We start from the raw sequence: 21,634 nt of genomic DNA, 5'->3' as shown, positions 1-21,634 counted from the left end.
TTACTTTCACATACTTTATTCATAAAATCACAGATGCATACTTCTCATTCATACAAAACGCAGCCAGTTATATTCAGTGTTCTTTGGAGTCAAAGTCTTTTACTGAACCAAAACTTCTGTTCTGGCTGTGATGTACACTTCAGTGCGGCACATCAACAGAAACCTTTCCTTCAGTTTCAGGTATACTTTTCTCAGGGGAGATTGTGCATCAGTAGAGGTATCAAGTGCAACTCTCTGCATGTGCGTAGCTCTCACGCTAAGCTGGGCTCCAGGCCAGCGTTGTCGGCACCCGCCGAGAGCCTGTTGGTTTTGGAGTGGGTCATGTTCCAGCGCTGCATTCTCCTGCGGTAATTTTCAGAGTCCACTGTATCCATGTGAGCTGATTTCAAAACTGTAGATGGGTGCAGTGTGTTGCATAAAGCTTGAAAAAACAGCCTGTAGAGAAGAGCACATCAGTCAGTCCTCTAGAGCTGTGGCTGCACGTGACATTTTCAAACTTCATTGATTTCGCCTTTTTTTCTATTAACGACTTCGCTCTAAAGCAGTGGTTCGGTTTAGACTCTGCTTCATGCTGATAAAAGTCCTAATTTAGAAAACAATATGTAACGTGACATTTTGATTAGACTTTAACAAGCAAGCGGTTCCTTGTGGAGTGCCAGCCAAGTCTGGCTCCTGACATATATGATGGTGCTGTTACACGTTTGTTGCCTTACAATTAAGTAACGTCAAACCTTACACCCTCAACATTGACTGAAAACAGCTCAGTTAGTTTGTGAGTAAAGAACTATACTCAAGACAAAAACACATCACAACAACACGTCACCTTAAGGTACTCTCACTCACTGATAAGGGAAAATAAAACTAACCCACTCTAAGTTTGATCAACCCCCATTTCATTCCAGTCAGTTTTAGGAACACACACCAAAAAACCCCTCTGGGTTTTTTAAAAATGCGGACCAAAAGAAGGAAGTTTGGCCCTTCCAAACAAAATATGCACAATATATGACATTTTATTACTTCTTCTTCTCTTTAAACAAATAGACCAGGCCGTTCGAGGTAGGCCACTCCTGGTCCGCTGTTGGAACGAACTCCTGATGCAGCCGTTTGTTTAGCCTACCCTCAGACTTACTAAGTGAGGAGGATATAAATATGTTTGTGTTAGACGGAGTGAATGCCCCTACTGAAACCCCAAAACCATGAAATCCAGCTGGTTAGCTGGGCTTGGACGTATATGCAATAAATAAACACAGAATAGGTGGCCTTCTGGCTATCAGTGTAAAATCATGCATCATGCATATGTTACTTACTACACACACTATGTAAAGTATGTTTTTAATCATATAAAGTCACATTAAAATAGTTTTATTTGTTCCTGTGAAAAACTGAGTACAACTCATGATTCAGTGGCTTATAGAAAGTCCTTTAACAGTCTGTATCATCACTGGGGAGGAATTCTGCTGCACTCTTCTCTTTGTTTCTTCAGTTGTTGAGATTTCCAGGCATTTGTTTCTGCAGCGCTCTCTCAACATCCAACCGCAGCATTTCAATTTCAGTTCCTTGTTTCTTTTCTTTTTCAGCCACTCAGTAGAGTTGCTGATTTACTTGAGGTCACTGTCCTGTTGCACAGCGTCAGTGACAGCAAAGTGCCCAGGTCCTGTAGCTGCAGCATAACAAACTGTTCTCGTTTGCTCGGATGCAACCTAAACCATACTGCTGTTCTCTTTACATGAACAGACTTTCTCCTGAAAACTCTTACAAGCAAGCCACACTTGCTCAGCACCAGTAGGGGGTGCAGCTATCAGTTATTTTAGTAATCAAGTAATCCATTTATTATTCCACTGTTTAATCAAGTAATCAGATAAGAAATACTTTTGTCTTATTAATGAGAAATAGTAACTATTCAAAAGAGAAAGTTGAACTGCATACAACACCTGTCAAAAACCCCTCAACCCTTTGATTGTATGTACGTACCATATTTAAATTAAACTTTTAAAGAAAACTTTTTCTTAAATGCAAAATTATATAAATAATCTCATGTACTGTCAAAGGTCAAATCAAATAAGATAAATGTACCTTTGCTCTGTCTGCCTGAAAAACTTTCAAATTAGGGAGCAAGTTTTTGTGCTGCTGAAAACAGATGCAATGATGATGAACACATTAAGTAATGTAAATAATATTTAAGTATTCAACCCGTAGCTGGACTGGCCATCGGGCATACTGGGCATACTGGGCATTTGGGCCGATGGTGATTTTTCGTTTTTATGGGCCGATGTTTTTTTGTTTGTTTGTTTTTTTGTAACTATATAAACAATAAAATGTGGTGGATTGTCCAGATGCTGGCAGATGTGTAAAATGTAAAAATAACTCAGTTGTTTGGTGGTGGCTATGGCGGAGCTTCCACAGAGGCAACAGGTGGATGAGGGAAGGGGAGGCAGGAGGAGAGCCCCGAGGCGGCCGCCGGTCCGAGTGTCAGGTGAACTGAACTTCAGGTAAGAAGTTATGAGCTGCAGTCTCTCTGGGTCAGATATAAACTAAGTTTAGGTGGAGTTTATTTTCGTTGTGCTGACTTTTTACCCTCAGTTGCAATAACTCGTACTGCGTTCTAGCCGGCTTGACGGAGTTTCTATACAGCTGGGTGGTGCTATGATGTTGCTGATAGTGAACTTTATTTTGTTCATAAGGTTAGTTATTAGAGTTTCCAACCATTCCGTAAAAAACTGAATCGTCTCGCATTCAGAGAAAATATTACACGTTTCGTGTTGAGGTGAAAAGGAACAGTTTGTCCCGAACTTCAGCTACAATGGAAAAGACACAAAGCTGGAATTATTCTGTGCACAGCTGTTTCTTCTCCTCTCATCCTCCCCCCTCCCTCTCCTGTTGCTACTTCAATCATGAAACTGATCAATGATCAGCTGATCGGCTTTTCTCTCTTGTTTATTTATCGCCCACTTTGCGCCAGAAACAGGAAACCAGCAGATGTCGCGCTAAACAACAGCAGCACGTTTAAGCTTGATCAGCTGTTGTTAGAATTTATTTAATATTAATTTCTAGTATCAGCTGATGTTTGCTGGAGCCACAGCTGTAAAGCTGCTGGTCATGATGTCGGTTTGGATATGTGGTGAGAGGGAAACATGAAGATGAAACCAGGAGATGTCCTTACTGAATCATCAGAGCTGAACAGGTGATGGAGAAACAGGTTTACCTTTTAGGTGACATGGATGAGTTGAAGTTATGAACTGTTTCTGAGAGACAAATAACACCAGGATCCTTTTCTACAGCTGACAGCTGGTAACTGTGCAGGGGCGGGTCTAGCAAAGTGTTGCCAGGGGGGCAGATAGGCATTAACAGGGAGAGGGGGGCACAAAGAAATACTTTCTTATTCTCATTTAAAATGTCTGGCTGTTATTAAATAATTATCTGAATCTTGCGAACAAAGTTTTTATCTGATGTAAAATGTATAGAAATCGTACATATACCAACAAGACTGTACATCACTGTCACAACAGCGTCTGTTTTCATTCAAAGGCTTTATGGCTTTAATACCTGGTGGGCCGGTCTCTAGTCAAAATGCCCGGGCCCAGTCTAACAACAACGAGTTTAATGGCATGTGTAAAAAAAATGTGGCTTATGAAAAAAAGCTCTTATTTTCATATTTTTAAATTCTAATGCAACTGAATTAACACAATGTTTAACATTAGAAACTGTAATTCATGCTTTTATTACATCACGCCTGGATTACTGTAATTCCATTTTAATAGGAGCTGGGCACTTTGTCACACTTACAATTAGTGCACAATGCTGCGGCTCGATTTTTAACTGGTAGAAGGAAATTTGACCGCATCACTCCGGTTTTGGCCTCCTACATCGGCTTCCAATCAAATTTAGGATCCGTTTTAAACTTCTTTTATTGGTTTTTAAATCTTTAAATGGTTTGGCACCCGTTTATTTGTCTGATTTGTTGAAAGCCTTATGTTCCCACTCGTTCCCTCTGGTCAGCTGAGCAACTGCTGCTTTCAGTCCCTAAGTCACGGCTGAAACTCAGAGGAGACCGGGCGTTCTCTGCTGTGGCCCCGTTGCTTTGGAACAATCTTCCTCTTAATATTAGACAGGCTACATCAGTGCCGTTTTTAAGTCCAGATTAAAAGCCTATTTTTATTCTCTGGCTTTTAACTCTTTGGATGACCTATTAACTTAATGACCTATTAAATTAACAGGTCATCTGCATAACTTCTGAGGCTTACTGCAGATTACTCTCTGTGTGTGAATGGAGCAGCTACAAAGTTCGTTTTTCTTCACGTTGGAGTTGATCAGGTGCTTTGATGAAGGACTCGGCACTCTAGATTTTTCCCAGTAAAGGTTTTAATGGTCATCACTGGAACTGTGCTCCTGTTTTGGACGCCAGAAACACGTTTTCTTTCACTCAACCTGAGCTCTGTTTCTCGGTAACGCCTCCGCCTCTTCGTGGTGTGTAAACTACGGAGCCCCTCTGATGACATGGTCCAAAACATAAATAAATTGTGGCCACAAAATTCTACTTTGTGCCCTCGAAATACTTTTTGTGGCCATGAATTGGATAGAACGTGGCAACGAATTATGCATTTGTGGCAACGAAATAGATAACGTGCGCACAACATATTGATACAATTCCTGGACAGCTGCGTAGAGACATAAGCATAAGTAGGCTAAACCTATGCACCGTGGACAGAGACGGTATGATTGAGTTTTATTTTAGGCTGGGAATGAGCTACAAATGCATTCTGAAAAGCCTGCAATGCAAGGAACCATTATTACGGAGAGACATTTAAACAGGAGATCGAGAGCCCAGTTGCTTTACAGACGTAAGTAGGACCTGGACACCGGGATAGATTTTATTGTCAACCAACTGCAAGGGAAGGATCACGGTTATCGGTCAAGTGTTTCATGGGCACAAATTAGCATTTCATGCGCACGTTATACCTATTTGGTGCCCTTGAAATAGTATTTAGTGGCCTCAATATATTTATTTTTTGGACCATGTCATCAGAGGGGCTCCGCAGTAAACAGATGGATTCTGGGAATCCATCCTACCAGGAAAACATCCTACCCAATGTTTTTGCGCAGACGCGGCGCATGCGCACAACACCAACGCCGAATTAACTTCCATTTCTCTCACCCATCCGGAATACTTCTTAAGGTTATGGTCAGTCGCAGGTCACCGTCAAATTATAATACGGGTAGGACGTTTTGCCAGAGTAGGATGGTTTCTCAGAACACCGGCTCCATGTTAAACTGTCCCAGAGTCATCATCACTGCGGCTGCTAGCAGCGTTTCTGTTTCAAACTGAAGGCTGTGTGGGCTTCATGTTGTCAAAACGTTATAGTGCAGGTCTGTTTTTAGTAGCAAATGCGGGTAAAGCACTCGCGGTCGTGTCGTTTAACACGTCGACACACTACAGGGCCTCGTGTGAAACGAAACATTGTAGCAAAGAATTTTTTGTGATTTTATTACTCAGTGAATTGTTGTAGCCCTATTTCAGTCTTTGCCTAATTTCACTGTAATGAACTTTAATATTAAAAGGTGAACTGCATCTAGCTGTCGGACTGCCAAAACCAGTCCTGTGAGAATCTTTTTTTTTGTTTACAACTGTAGTTATGTGTGTCGGGCTGTTTACTATTTACACATATATATAATACATGGAATTGTATGATTTCAGTTTTAAAACCATATAATTAAAGGTTAATATTTAAACCTTTTCCTAACAGGATCCCTTAAAGTGCTGTTGCCTACAGCTTATTATATATGTTTCTTTAAAAATACTGCAATATTTTAATTATGTATTAATTTTGATTGGTCCAATTAAAATTAGTGTTTCCAAAAATAGAAAATTGGAGACTCCAAAAGACCCCTGGAAACCATGGTAACCAGCACTATTTTACCTGAAGCATATGTCTGGTCATAAACAAATTAAAATATTTGTATTTAAAAACGATCCTGGATATCTGGGTAATGTTTTAGCAATGAAAGTGATGTCAGGTTTCCTGGGCTGTTGACTCAGTGTTTTCAGTTTGTACTTTGTCTCTGTTTATTTTCCACGTGCGTCCGGTTTTCTTGTGTTCGCCTCTGTCTGTGTGCATTCAGTCAGCCAGTCGTCTCATGTCCTGCTCATCCTGCCTTCACAATAAACATCCTCAACCAGCCTGCGAGTCCTGCGTTTGAGTCCACTCTGCCACATTGTTTAATTGAAATATGGAAACCACTGGAGTGACAAAACAAATTCAGTGTATAGCTGTGTCGGTGATGACGACATTGGCACCTCCAGGTGTCATTAGAGTAAAGCTCTTTATTATTAATGAGTTATGAAGTGCCCCCAAAGGAAATACACTACCTGTACATGAGTTTTTGCAGTGTGTGTGTGTGCGCGTACCTGGGTAACAGAGCTGCCACAGTAGTGAGAACACATGTGATGTAGAAAAGAGAGTGGGACATTTGGAGTAACTCAATCCCCAGAGGGTTGACAGGGGGGCTGCAGGTCACACAGAAGCCACTGAGGAGCAGTACAAAACCAAAATAGGAAGTGCAGCTGAGCACCAACACGACCATATGAATCCATGTCTGCAAAAAAGAAAAAGATTCAAAACTCCAGAGCACAACTAAAGAGAGACAGCTGCTCCTGAATCTTTCCATTTTCAGTTCTGACTTGGATTACATTTTTCCTCACGCTCTACACCAAAGGTCGCAAACCTAAATGAGCTGAGGGCCACTGCTGCCACTGTCATCTCATGTGAGGGCCACTTTAGTGTTCAAGTCGTACAAAAAACAATCAAACAACAAAAAGTGTAGTTTTTCTTTTGTTTTTTAAATTTCAAATATTGTACAACAAACTGCAAACGTGAATGCAGATTCTTGTTTCGCACTCTTAACTAACTGAAGCCTTTCATTGAACTACCAGATAAACACATTGGTCCTGTCTTTGCGGACAGACACGTGCAGCACTAATTTTGTTCGTATGTAACAAATCAAAGTGCAGACATAAGTGTACACATTAGTGTGCGACTCTCACTGAACTAACACAGCCAATCCCTCAGCATGTTCGTGCTCTCTGCTCATCTTGCCTTCATATTAAATCATTTAAAGAATTTATTTTAAGATTGCACACAACAGCAAACAAATCTTCAAGGGACAAACTGCATTAGATTTCTTCAGGTCAACAAGTAGTGGTGACCTGTGCCGTGAGTTTGAGACCCCTGCTGTACCCCCTAATATAACACACATAACCTTTAAGCTACACACTTGTTATTGTAAAGGCAAAGTAGCTGAGACACAGCCCAGCTGAAGTATAAATGATTTTGAGTGGTGGTGGTGAGTCTGACCAGCGTGTTGCTCTCGATCACTTGGTGCAGCAGAATAATGAAAAGTGCTGATGCGTTGATCGGTGAGCCAAAGGACAGCACCCCAACATCTGATCCTGCGTATGCCTGTGAAAACAGAAAAAAGTCCCCTAAAACACTCTCACATGAAAATCTTAGAACATGAGGAGAAGACAGACAGACCCACGTGCATGTAAATAGAAGGAATGTGATAAGTAACGATTTGCATGGTGTACTTACAAAGTAAGGCACAAAAAAGCAAACGAGGCTTTGGTAAAAAGCATCCAGGACCGTGATCCAGAACATGTATGGAACAAACGTCTGTGAAGACATCACAATCATCTGTTACACTTTCTAAACAAATATGAGTGTTACTGATGTCACACATGCAATACTTGTTTGGCTAACACAGGCCACGACACTTCAATGAAAAACAAATGACCCATGCTTAACGATAATGAGGTAATGAGCTAGGCTAGAGGTCAGCGGTAGCACACAGATAAAAGGACCAACAGAAGTATGTTGGGACATGATCATATGAACCAGCAGGTGGTGTCGGTATGCATTTCTTTTTGTGCATTGTGATTTTTCTACTATATGTAATGTACACATGTATGGCTATGATAGTGCCCTATTTTCCATCTTCTGTTTCCTCTTTCTGTGCAAATAATAAAATGATCGCAGAAATGTAGCTGTTGACATATTAATTAAAGTGAATTTATGTGTTTTCCCGTTATACAGGACTGCTGTGATCATGTGTATGCACATTATGAGTTAGCAGCCCGGTTAGTGTGAAGCCTACATTAGTAGGTATTAGAGTTTCATCATAGCAAGTGCAGAACCAGTTTACATTCAGTAATTTAAAATACTTTGAAAGCCAAATAAATGTAGCGATCAATAAACTTTTCATAATTTAAGCAGTTTTCTTTTTTCATCGACGTGATGCAAACCTGCTGAGACTTCATGATGCTAACTGTGTCCGCTAAGGTTTTGTGTTCATAAGCTGCTCTGTTTCAGAAAATACATTTGTTAGGAGCAATGACCATACTCTAGAAAATGTTTGACAAAAATGAAAAAACAAATGAAATCCTTAAACAGCAACTGCCTTTTGTAGAGTTTGTACGTCATTTCTGTGGCATGTATGTGTTTGCAGTGACCTTGGAAGTTTGTGCATCCTGGTAGAGCTCGGGCAGCTCCATCAGAGTGTCAGCAGGTAAATCTTGGTTGAGAATGCCGTAAATGAGCGGAGGAGCTGATGTGAAGATTAGATTGAAGAGGATGAGCACCCAGGAGTTGGTCATGACACTCCCAGAAAAACCACAGAAGAACTGATACCAGAACAGCAGATTCACATACATCTGCAGGTAAGAAACACACAGTCAGCAGTGAGGAATTTCCTTACTTAATACTTTTTTTATCCTTGTGTGAACAACGAATTGCTCTAAAATCTTCTGTGTTTTGTAACGAATAAGTGCCATTTCTGGGAGATTCTTTAGTTTCAGGCAGAACATGAGCAGCTTTGGTGCAAGGAGGGAAGGAGCTCAGTGAACAACCATGCTCCATGCTGACACAGAGAACCACGGCTTTGTCGTGGTCGTAAATCACTGCACCAGCTCTTTATCCTTTCAGTGATACGATGATAAATGATTGTTCATTGATCGTATGTTTGATTTAAGCTAATAATGTGTCCTTTTGGCTCACACGTAAGGAAAACATGCAAAGTCCACATATAAAAGGCCCCCAGCTCTCTTTCTAATCAGGAACCTTCTTACTTTAAGGTGTCATTACTAATCTCTGCACAGGCAAAGCTCAATATCAACAAGTCCTCTGCATCATTGCAAGCTAGAGTAGGAAGGCTGCTGGGTGCCTCAAACCTGTGTGAGGTGTTTTGGGTTTGTCAGACTAGTGTTGACCTCAGGACAGATTTGAGACATGCTGGGAGAGCTGGACTCAGTGGCCGGGGAGAAGACCTGTCCCACAACAGGAACCCTCCAAAGTCATATTAAGTCTTATTAAATGTAGTCGTTAGTATAATAGGCAGAATAAACCGGAAACAAATATTTGGATGCAGCAACATGACAGAGACAAAACTGCTGTAAGACTAAAACAATGATTTGCTGTTGTTTTCTTGTGAGCAGGTGAGTTTAGGGATGACAGTGTAACTGCTGTGAGTTCAACACCCGCCTTAATGCGAAACGTCAGTCAAGCCGTTTATAACCTTTTTTATAAAGCTGTCAAAAAAGACTCTTACCACATTCTTGTAGATGAAGTATTGAATCATGTTTGCAAGACGAGAGTAACACCAGTGGCCGTGAACCAGCAGCAGCTTGCTGAGGTGTTTAAACCGTGAAATAGCAAAGTCACTGGACATCACAGCCTGGAGAAAGATTTAAAACAACAAAAAATGACCACAGAGCAAAATAATGAAAAGAAGAAGAAAAAACGCAAGCGTTAGCCTCATTTAGCGCCTGCTGGTGAGTGAAACCAGATGATACGGGCGAATGCAATATCACCACAGTCTAATATAACCACAGAAAGCTACAGCTCTCAAAGAGTTCTCTGTCATGGTCTTGGATGGGAGGCTGAACTAAACCGATACTAACAAACAGTAGCTTCATAGTATTCTGTAAAGACCTCGGTTTGACAGTATTTTTTGTTATTACTAGTATTATTGTCATTTCTTTTCTTTGTTAATACCTGCATTCCCTCCTGTCCAGATATCCCAATGCCCACATCAGCCACCTGAATCATGCTTACGTCATTGGCTCCATCACCTGAAACAGCAGCATTGTTTTCCACTAGTTCGTGTCAAATTATTTCAAGCAGTGATGTGATAAATAAAGCTGACAGTACTCATGCAATGACAGATCATCTGTATTTCAAATGTTTAACAGACAAAGGGTTATGAAATGTCTTTATGGAATAATAAACAATCAGCTCCAAGCTGCTTTTCTGTTGGCTGAGTTCTTACCCACAGCCAGGGTCATGACACCAAGATGGTCCCGGATCAGCTGGACCACTTGGCTTTTCTGCAGTGGAGTGGAACGGCAGCAGATCACTGCCTTGCATCGCCGGCTCAGCTCCAGGAAGTTGCTCCTCAATTCGTCCTCCAAGGCCCAACCCAGCGTCCGGCCATCTGTGACCAGAATGAAGCTGCTGGACATGGATTCCCCATTTCCAGTAAGGGCAGTCAAACTCTCACCACCCTGGACTTCCAGTATGAGATCCTCAAATAAAGCTGCACAAGCATCCTGAAGGAAAAGAAAGGACCGTTATGTGCCTGAGCGGAGCGTAGCTGTTATATAGCAACTGTTTCTTTCATGAAATTGGTGGGCTGCTTGCTGCGAGTGAGTTCAGACATGGCTTCTCCTGCCCAGTGTTTTATTGGATTTGATTGATTGTTGGTGTTTTTTAATAAGGGGGAAAAATCCAAACCTACATGGCTCTGTGTGAAAAAGTGAATGCCCCCTAAACCTAATAACTGGTTGGGCCACCCTTAGCAGCAACAACTACAATCAAGCACTTACGATAACTGGCCACGAGTCTTTTACAGCACTGTGGAGGAATTTGGGCCCACTTGTCTTTGCAGAATTGTTGCAATTCAGTGACACTGGAGGGTTTCTGAGCATGAACCGCCTTTTTAAGGTCACGCTAGAGCATCTCAGTCTTGTGAGACTTCACCAGAGGTGCAAGCATCACAGCACATTTATGTCAAACAAAGTGAAGATAAAACACAGAAAAATATGAAGGAGATTTTCCTGGGCTGGATTTTTATAGTAGATAACCCCCAGTGAAGTGAAGCAGAGCGTCGTTACAGAGGTTTTGTTAGAGACACAGCTAAGCGTTTTGTAATTTGGCATAATATGTAAAAGTTGAAATTCACTGTGAATTCGTTTACCTGCTCTTTTGCTCTTTTAGCTGTTTGGCGGTTGTTGAAATAGTTTTGTGAGCTTTAAGCTGAGATTCTGGTGTTTCTGGCAAAATACATTTATATTTAAAAATCGATGTCAGGATTTAATGAATCGATATCGCTTTATTCAATATAAAATCAATTTGAATCTGGAAATTGATGTTCTTAAACCCACTCCTACTCCTGAGGCTGCAAGTGTCTTGCTTTCGCTGTGTAGTAAATTGTCTTGAACGTTCCAGCGAATAGGTTTATGCTACAAACCTATCACTAAGCAAGCCCTCAGGCATGGACAGCTTGCTGTAATTCGAATCTTTCAGCAGCTCCAATGATTGGCTAACTATCCGAGTTGCAGAAAGCGGTTTCTGCTGCGTATTGGTACTTGTATTTGTTTAGATTTTTATTATTTTATGCAGTAAAAGAAGCATTTTCTTTCCTAAAACAATGAATAACAATATAAATAAAAATAGAACACGTTCATTAGCACTGGTAAAAGTACTGGTCGATGGATGAGTCTACAAATGTCTATAGAAACCTTGTCCAGAAGAAACAACCCATCACTATGTTCCTCACCAACAAAAAGAAAGAGGACATGCTCTAATGCTCTTCTTTGCTGTACACTACATTCATCTCACACACAGTTGATTCACTGTGTACACGAACAAATGAGTTTTTAATAAGCATTTATAAGAGTGTAGACAGGATTTATAAGAAAGGTTTTTGAGGGTTTCATGACTGAAATATATAAAAATAATAAAATAATCATATGAAAAGTTTCCCTCTAGCCCTGTGGGTGGTCTATCCTTCAAGCTCGGGTCCTCTGCCTGAGGGTCCTGCGCAGTATCTTAGCTGTTCCCAGGACTGCGCTCTTCTGGACAGAGATCTCTGATGTTGTTCCCGGGATCTGCTGGAGCCACTCGCCTAGCTTGGGAGTCACCGCACCGAGTACTCTGATTACCACGGGGACCACCGTCACCTTCACCCTCAACATCTTCTCGAGCTCTTCTCTCAGCCCGTGGCACTTCTCCAGCTTCTGGTTTTCCTTCTTCCTGATGTTGCTGTCACTTGGTATAGCTACAGCTATCACTACAGTACAGCTGGTTTACGCTCCTGCCTTCTGTCTCTGTGGTATGCTTCTTCAAGTGGCTGGCCAAGGCTGTAAGTCTTTGTTTGGGAGTTTCCAAGGCACGGGCAGCTCTTAGGTACCTCTTTCTTCAACTTTCAACTTCCCTCCGTGCTACCTTGATCTTGGCCTCTCGACTCCTTCTCCATGAACTGCGCTGCTCCTTTGGGCTGTTCATCATATAGCCAAGCATCTCCGTGATCACTGCTGCTGTGGTGTAGATCAGCTGGTTCTTTTTGGTGATGGTTGCAGTACGGACTCTCCATTATGGTGCATTTACATCTTCTAGTAGACCTTCAGAGGGTACTTAACATATTCTATGTAACCCACTACGGAGGGTCCAGCTTTACCATGATCCTATCTTTCAGGTCAGTTTCTCTCGCACTCAACACTCCATCCGTCATACTTGGGGTGTCATGGTGTGACTGCTGGGTAGTCACAGGAGCATGTTTAGTGAGAGACTGAGATGAGCCAAACGCACCCATCTCCCTGTACAACTCCTCCATCTAATGCAAAGGGCACAGTGTGTGAAGAAGACCTTACACCCTTTTGCACATGCTCTACAGTAAAATAACAAAGATTTTTTCACTCACTGACCTTGCTTCCACAGTTAGCTGTCAGCAGTTTGTCACTGGCACATAGAAGTTTGCAGGCATAAGCGATGTTGATGGCTGTTTCCTGTTTGTCTCCAGTGAGAACCCAAACTTTAATCCCAGCCCTCTGAAGAGCAGCAATGGTCTCTGGAACCTCCTCCTGGAGTCTGTCTACAATCCCTGTGGTACCTGAAAACACACGCATACGCTTTAAGTGCTGGTATTTCAGCTCTGATATCGAATGATTTAAGTCTGAGCTGCAGTGACTACCCAACAGAGTGAGGTTGGTCTCAAGCCTCTGAGCTGACTCCAGAAGAAGCTCCTCTCTGTTCTCTATGCTGCTCTCTGCCAGCATGTGTGCTTTCAGCCACAAGTCATACTCATCCTCCTTCAGAACCTGCAGGTAATCAATAACAGATCAAGCAAATATTAGTAACTACAAAGTCAGTAGTTGGCTGTCTGTCATGTATTCAAACCGACTGTGGGATCTTTCAATATGAATGGGAAATGAGACCAAGAAGCAACAGTGGGGAACAGAATCACAAAGCTCCAGTTCAGACAGACAGTTCAGTTGGGTCAAAGATTTTCACACCAGTGGTCTGCTGGAGCTCGTTTCTAAGGCCTCTGGCGGTGCTATCATCCTGTTCCTCCTTGCACGAGGGAACAGCTAGTGCAAGGAGGCCCTGTGCAGCTTTACTAGATTAACTGCTTGTCTCCTGGAATCTCCTCCATCCTCTTCAGACTGTGCAGTGACACAGTCTGAATGTACAGCAATTTGGTCAACTCTGTTGTTTTAAATGTGCTATATAAATAAACTTAGCCTTCGTCTTGTGTTAGCTTAGTTAAAATCATTAGTGTTACAGGAAAATTTTAACCTTCAACAGAAAAATTACAAGATGATCATTTAGCCTGGAGAAATAGTTTGCTGCTTTATAAGAAAGCCCTCCACAGAGCCAGAACATCTTACTATTCATCACTGATTGAAGAAAATAAGAACAACCCCAGGTTTCTCTTCAGCTCTGTAGCCAGGCTGACAAACAGTCAGAGCTCTGTTGAGCCAACCATCCCTTTAACGGTAACTAGTAATGACTTCATGAACTTCACAAATAAAATTCTTATCATTAGAGGAAAAATTACCAGTAATCATCCCACAGATGTAATATTATCTACAGCTACTCTTAGTACCATTGATGTTAAGTTAGACTCTTTTTCTCTAATTGATCTTTCTGAGTTAACTTCAATAATTACTTCCTCCAAACCATCAACGTGTCTTTTAGACCCCATTCCTACAAAACTGCTCAAAGAAGTCCTGCCATTAATTAATTCTTCGATCTTAAATATGATCAACCTATCTCTAATAATCAGCTATGTACCACAGGCCTTCAAGCTGGCTGTAGTTAAACCTTTACTCACAAAGCATCTCTAGACCCAGCAGTCTTAGCTAATTATAGGCCAATCTCCAACCTTCCTTTCATATCAAACATCCTTGAAAGAGTAGTTGTCAAACAGCTAACAGATCATCTGCAGAGGAATGGTTTATTTGAAGAGTTTCAGTCAGGTTTCAGAGCTCATCACAGCACAGAAACAGCTTTAGTGAAGGTTACAAATGATCTTCTTATGGCCTCTGACAGTGGACTCATCTCTGTGCTTGTCCTGCTAGACCTTAGTGCAGCGTTCAATACTGTCGACCATAATATCCTATTAGAGCGATTAGAACACGCTGTAGGTATTACAGGTACTGCGCTGCAGTGGTTTGTATCATATCTATCTAATAGACTCCAGTTTGTGCATGTAAATGGAGAGTCCTCTTCACACACTGAGGTTAATTATGGAGTTCCACAGGGTTCAGTGCTAGGACCAATTCTGTTTACATTATACATGCTTCCCTTAGGCAGCATCATTAGAAGACATAGCATACATTTACACTGCTATGCAGATGACACCCAGCTCTATCTGTCCATGAAGCCAGATAACACACATTTTTGACCAGGACATGTCCTTCAACGCACGTATTAAACAAATATGTAAGACTGCGTTCTTCCATTTGTGCAACATCTCTAAAGTTAGAAATATCCTGTCTCAGAGTGACGCTGAAAAACTAGTTCATGCATTTATTACTTCCAGGCTGGACGACTGTCATTTGTTAAAAACTTTCCTTTTTGCTAAAGCATATAGTTAGGGCTGGACCAGGTGACCCTGAATCCTCCCTTAGTTATGCTGCAATAGACGTAGGCTGCCGGGGGATTCCCATGATGCACTGGGTTTTTCCTTTCCAGTCACCTTTCTCACTCACTATGTATTAACAGACCTCTCTGCATCGAATCATATCTGTTATTAACCTCTGTCTCTCTTCCATGGCATGTCTTTATCCTGTCTTCCTTCTTTCACCCCAACCAATCACAGCAGATGGCCCCGCCCCTCCCTGAGCCTGGTTCTGCCGGAGGTTTCTTCCTGTTAAAAGGGAGTTTTTCCTTCCCACTGTCACCAAAGTGCTTGCTCATAGGGGGTCATATGATTGTTGGGTTTTCTCTGTATCTATTATTGTAGGGTCTACCTTACAATATAAAGCACCTTGAGGCGACTGTTGTTGCGATTCTGTGCTAAATAAATAAAATATAATTGAAATGAAAACTTCAGTTACACTGAAGGATCAGATATTAAGTTATGACTGGACAAGATTAGTAACAAATTTAAATGCTAAATTTAAAAGCATTTACCTTCCCTTTTCACAAGTCTCTTTTATGTGACCTGCTTCAAACAACAAGAATGCACGGGGCAACGTATCCAATGTTTTTTTGCATTCTGATGTCCACGTCCAAAACACAGTTTCAGAAGAGCAGATCCATGTTAAAAATCTCAACATCACATGTGACCTGTGTAGTAAGTTTAACTGGATTCTCTAAGCACTGCAATTCTCTTTTGCTTTATCAGTTCTCCATCATCATGTCTTTCCTTGATAATTTACAAGGAGCTTGAGGACAAAAGATCAGGAAAGTGTTAAATCTTCAAACTGATTTATGGCTGTCTGTGCATCAAAGATCTTTGCATCCAGCTAAAGTGAGAAACCATTAAATTAAATACTACATTGTGAAAGAGTGTATTCATGGACATTCTGTACAAAGCTATTTGATTTCACTTCTCAGAGATGTTACCTTTTTAGCGATGCAGAGTGTGCGGAGGCCTTCTCTGGCATAAGCATCCAAATGTTTTTGGGTTTTTTCTTTGATGTGACTGTATACCTCCGTCTGATCTGCACCGGAGAACAACAAACACACATATAAAACACAAAGGAACACTGATGAAAGACATTGCTCTTATTATAAATGTCATTTGTTCTAAAATCATCAATCAGTAGGAAATCAATTTTAAATATTCCTTTTAATTACCTGTGGGGCTTTCAGCCAGATCCATGATGACTGAGTCCGCACCCTTGGTGAAAACCACCACCTGTCCCGTCAGAGGGTGGCGAACCACTACGGACATCCTTTTCCTGTTGGAGTCAAAGGGCAGGATGTGGAGCAGCTGGATAGCCAGGGAGCCGATTCCTGGCAGATCCACGAGCAGGCTCTCTGCAGAGCGACCCCTCAGGGTACAGCGGTATGCTCGTGCTGCATGGACCAAAGCTGCCTCATCTGGACTCTCTGCCTCATACACCAGTTCATCGGTTATCTCTTCCACTTGTTTGGTCAGGTCTTGCATGCTCTGTCTTGCCTCATCAGGGTTTGTCTGTGTATCCTTTAAGTCATCCTCTGTCTCTTGGTCCTCCACATCTTGTTCTTCCTCCTCTCTGGCAGATAAGTCTGGTTTAGAGTCATTTTCCTGGCTTGAGCCTGACACGTCTGTGGTGTTGCTCACGGGAGTGGAGAGAGTGAGAGAGCCTCTCTTCCCCCTAATAAATAGCCTGCTTTTTAAGCTGTGAGGGCTGCCTTTGATTTGGGAAGGGGAGAGAGCGGAGAAGGGAGAGAAACTGAAACGCTGAAACATCAACTTAACTTCTTCCAGAGACTTTAGAGGTGTCCGTTCTTCAGGTATCTGCAGGAACAAGAAAACAGAGTCAGCTGCTGGAACTCGTGCTAAAAAAGTCAAGACGGTTTCCCCTGAAATTATTCTTTGAATTTTTACACTACTGAACACTTTACTGTATTTTTAATTAAAATGTAAATGAATCAAGCCAGAATCTTTCCCATTAGTCGAATCTCTGCACAAAGTGAAAACCAGCTACAGCTTTGTTACTGTGGAGTATTTTGTGTCAACTGACGAGGAATAAATATCCATTAGACTCAAAAATAGATATTGCGGTGATGTAAAGTGGAAAATCACGTCTCGTGATTTTCATGTTCAAAATCATGTTCAACCTTTACATTTTTAGGCATTTAGGCTCTTTAAGTTATTTATATGATGATTAAGAGAAAGTAAGGACTATTTTAATATGCAAACATATTTCAGCGTGCCGTATTGTCAGAACACGTCCGATCGTCTGGAGTCAAAAAAATCATGTTGAACTACTTTGAGTCTGGACTCTGAAGTCATGTCCACACTCGTCTTCAGTTGAGTTATCATTCCATTATTGATGTAACTTATATATTTGATTCCTTATCAGTTCTCGCTGTCTCTGTTTGAGGGTCACCATCATCTGTAAGCAGCGTATCAAAGACTTTACATCCGTGAATATTAACAGCATGTAGTATCGTCAAATGCTTGTTATGGTCAGTGTTTGGGTCATTACTCAAAAAACATAATGTATTACGCAGAACACCTTTCTTAAAAGGGATGTAAGTAATCTGTTACACTACTTGTAACATTATTTTTGCATTTTTCCATAAAATGGTGAAACGCATTGTCTCATATATACATGCAGGACACACATATTATCTTTCTCTTAGCAGTGGCATGCAGTGACTTTTACAGAACAAAGATGAAAACAGATAAAAGTGCTGCTGACCCTGCACCTGCTCAACTTCCCTGTTTTATTATAGACCAGACACGGTCAGAGCCACAGCCTTCAGCTTCTTCCTGTTAAAATGGAGTTTTTCCTCCCCACAGTCGCCAAAGTGCTTGCTCATAGGGGTCGTCTGATTGTTGGGCTTTCTCTGGATTATTGGTCTTTATGTTACAATATTAAGCCCCTTGAGGCGACTGCTGTTGCGATTTGGCGCTGTATAAATAACTGCAGCCACAAGATGACAGTAATGTTAATGATGGATACACATTCTAATCGACAGGCGAGGAGCTTTATGGCAGCGCTGTTTGTCATCAAAGAGAGAAATCACTTTACTTTGGTACATTTTAAATATTGTCAATAATGTTTATATTTGACAAGTCCTGATGGAAAGCCACTGGTATTTAGATATGAACACAAAGCCGGCAGCACAAAGCAAAGATGAAAACAGGACAAAGAGCCTTTAACTGCCACAGTGATTCTACTGTAGAAACATGTTGGAAACCAAGGCTGCAGCCTGACTGCTCATCTATTTATTACCTTTTTACCTGTTTAACACCAGGGTCTGGCAGCTTGACTGTTGGTGTTTGTTCAGCTTTAACATAAATCTGGGTTCTTGGCTAGCTTAGGTTTAGTCTGTGCTGTCTGTGCAGGGACTTGTAAAGAGCTGAAGTTGTGTTAGCAGCGTAATGCAGTTGTTTCTGTCGTGGATGCAGTTTCCACTTTATTATCATGTCTATATCTACACTGTAGACCGTGCCACTGTTTTCCTCCTCTAGCATACAATCTGAAATCAGCTGATTGTAGCACAAGTGCAAGTGGAATGGATAAACAGATTCAATAGGCAGGCAGACAACAATGTCAAGGAACTGAACTACTGGGAATCAGTTCTTTTATCATCACAGTCCTGACACACATTTGTTTTTCTATCCAAAATGTCTGAACAACATTTTAATCCAAGTCAGGAAATATCAAGTCCTTTCACACTGATATTCTAAAGATTACGAGGACCTCTAAACATCACACTGAATGACATCACTCTACAGACTAAACTAAGCAAAATGTTTAAATAGGCTCGTCAGTACAGACAAAAGAGCAAATTGTTCCAACAACACCATGTAAGTCATTTCATTGTAAATCAAAACAAATGTTGGAAACATCTTTTATGTGTTATTTACTCACCACATGTCGAGGCTGGTTGGGCGAAGAAACCACCACACTGTTACAGATGGCCAGAGCCAGGAAGAAGTCAGTTATGTAGGTGAGTTCCATGCTGGATGGAGTCTCGGATGAGGAGTGGTTTGTCAGCCAGTTCAGCTTCCTGCCAAGTGCGGGGTCTGGTACCACCTCCTTTGCCTGAACACAGGAGCGGCAGGTGCTTACCCAACATGCCAACAATAGGAATAATATGTAAAAGCAGTGGAGTTCACTACATGCAAAATGTAGTGTGAGAAATATGCAAAAAACTAAGAATTCAAAAAGGGGGCAAAAACAGCACTATATTTACCAGTAATTAATAAAACCAACTTTTTATAAGGTCTCCAAGCCGAGTTTTTGATGTGCATTCCATAAATGTTGAACTGTCTGCTTTTGAAACCGTAACTATGAAGTGAAGTCAGCATACCGAGGGAATCTTCTGATTATCAGGATTCACTTACAGTAATATTTGCAGTCAGGAGAAATGATCACACAGAGCTGATTATTACATATTTACTCAGGGATTCTCCCACATTCAAATTAAAGAACTGCCACTTCCAACATCTGACCAATCACAAGACATGGACGGATGTCCTGACAGCAGAGCAACTGAATTTACAAATGAAGAGAAACTGTTCAATCGGCAAAAAGCAGTTAAACACTCTGCGCTGTTTTAACTGCAGCAGCATAACAGCTACAGATGGTGTAGATTAAAGTCTATCTGAGGACAGGAAGGAAAGCTGGCAAAGGTGCTGACTGTGTAACAGACTTATCAAAATGTAATATTTGTCTTTCACAAACAGGATGTGATGCGATCAGTATTTCATTAAAAGAATGTTTAAAGGACAGGCTTGTGGTGTTTTTTAAGAGTTTGAAAGTAAAGAAGTAATATAAGCACAAAGATAGGACTAGACTATGTTTTATTATATTTTAGGTCAACAAGTACAAATAGGTGTCCAATCCTAGAATTGTATATTAATACCGACAGAAGAATAAAACTGCAGCCAGTAGGAAAAAAGAATTTAAGGAATAAAGCTAAGGATCCAGATTTTATAGATTATATAACACAAAGACATTAGATTTAGACATTTTCTGGTAAGTGATTAGTCAGACGGTGATGATGTCATACCTGCTAATCTCTAATCTGGACCATGACCACGAGTTAGGTTTGCAGCATAAGGAGATGACTTGTGATGAGGCTCATCTTTTAATTAGAAGTCATTTCAGGTAACAACACTGTTTGACCACATGCACTACTGTCACCACATTTGTAAGGTGTTTGTCTTCTCTGTGATAGCAGAGAATGTTGGTGTCGTTGGGTAGTGAACCAACACTTGCCCAAAATCGCCGGCCTAGGGGATCCTCACGCACCTGGTTAAGCAGTGTGCCAGTGTGTGTTGTTATAGTAAACAGTAACTACTTTGTATTACTGTAACACAAGTCTCAACATGTGCCATTTCAAAGTTTTGATAACGTCACAGTTAAAAAAGGACTGACTAGATTTGTTCAGACTTTTAGCTGGCATTGTGTTTGGAGTAGACATGGCCTCTGATTATATACCCCAGGGTCCATAAATTATAAAATTACAAAATGTTTGTTTTATAAAAACATCTTTTAACATGAGTATTATTTTAACAATGCAAACATGATGTCTGATGTGTGTGAGAGAATCTGACCATGCGGCTGCAGAAGGCGCCGGTCCTGGGCTGGACGTGACCCGACAGTTGATCCTCCTCCATTGGCTCAGCAGTAAGCGTGTGAAGAGACACAGAGCTGCGGTTGCAGCTGAGAGAGCGACAGCTCAGAGATTTCCCACTGTAGCCTGACTTCAGAGTCACAGAGCAAACAGCCGTCTCGGTGTTTTCTGATTCGTACACCTCAAGCCTTCGAGCTGACACACATAACAACACATCAACAATGATACCATGCAGGCTGTCATTAGCATGCCTGTAGTTTAAGGATAATGTGTGCTGTATTGTCTAAAATCTAATAAATCTTTATACATTCTCCACTGCAACCACTGAACATCCAAGGTATGGACATTGAGGCTGTGGACAGCTACAGGTACCTTGGTGTTCATCTGAACAATAGACTGGACTGGACTCATAACTCAGACGCCCTCTACAGGAAAGGGCAGAGCAGGCTGTACCTGCTGCGGAGACTCAGGTCGTTTGGAGTGGAGGGCCCACTCCTGAAGACCTTCTATGACTCTGTTGTGGTTTCTGCTATCTTTTATGGTGTGGTCTGCTGGGGCGGCAGCATCTCTGCTGGGGACAGGAAGAGACTGAACAGGGTGATCCGAAGGGCCAGCTCTGTTCTAGGATGCCCTCTGGACCCAGTGGAGGTGGTGAGTGACAGGAGAACGGCGGCTAAGCTGTCATCCCTGTTGGACAACATCTCCCACCCCATGCAGCAGACTGTGACAGCACTGAGCAGCTCCTTCAGTGGGAGACTGCGGCACCCACGGTGTGGGACGGAGAGATTTCGCAGGTCTTTCCTCCCCACTGCTGTCAGACTCCATAATAAAGA

General features: G+C 41.6%; 1 protein-coding gene across 1 annotated transcript in view; it reads right to left on the bottom strand.

The window, feature by feature from the left end:
- atp10d (ATPase phospholipid transporting 10D) overlaps nt 1-21,634 on the bottom strand; it is a 42,275-nt gene continuing 20,641 nt past the window's right edge. Inside the window, exons 10-23 of the mRNA XM_085442537.1 lie at nt 20,782-20,996; nt 19,091-19,264; nt 16,356-17,001; nt 16,122-16,219; nt 13,240-13,366; nt 12,974-13,158; nt 10,318-10,597; nt 10,044-10,120; nt 9,598-9,723; nt 8,504-8,704; nt 7,587-7,667; nt 7,350-7,454; nt 6,404-6,591; nt 1-435 (exon numbers count right to left, since the gene is read on the bottom strand). Of these exons, the coding sequence (XP_085298663.1) occupies nt 252-435; nt 6,404-6,591; nt 7,350-7,454; nt 7,587-7,667; nt 8,504-8,704; nt 9,598-9,723; nt 10,044-10,120; nt 10,318-10,597; nt 12,974-13,158; nt 13,240-13,366; nt 16,122-16,219; nt 16,356-17,001; nt 19,091-19,264; nt 20,782-20,996 (2,687 nt within the window). The 3' untranslated portion in view covers nt 1-251. The remainder of the gene's footprint in view (nt 436-6,403; nt 6,592-7,349; nt 7,455-7,586; nt 7,668-8,503; nt 8,705-9,597; nt 9,724-10,043; nt 10,121-10,317; nt 10,598-12,973; nt 13,159-13,239; nt 13,367-16,121; nt 16,220-16,355; nt 17,002-19,090; nt 19,265-20,781; nt 20,997-21,634) is intronic.

Source organism: Copadichromis virginalis, linkage group LG19 (assembly GCF_057382275.1).
Source record: "Copadichromis virginalis isolate Kocher_CV1m ecotype Utaka linkage group LG19, C_Virginalis_male_GT1.1, whole genome shotgun sequence".
Classification (NCBI taxonomy): domain Eukaryota; kingdom Metazoa; phylum Chordata; class Actinopteri; order Cichliformes; family Cichlidae; genus Copadichromis; species Copadichromis virginalis.
Note: the sequence above shows the minus strand (reverse complement) of the source record. Positions and strands in the feature narration are given on the sequence as shown.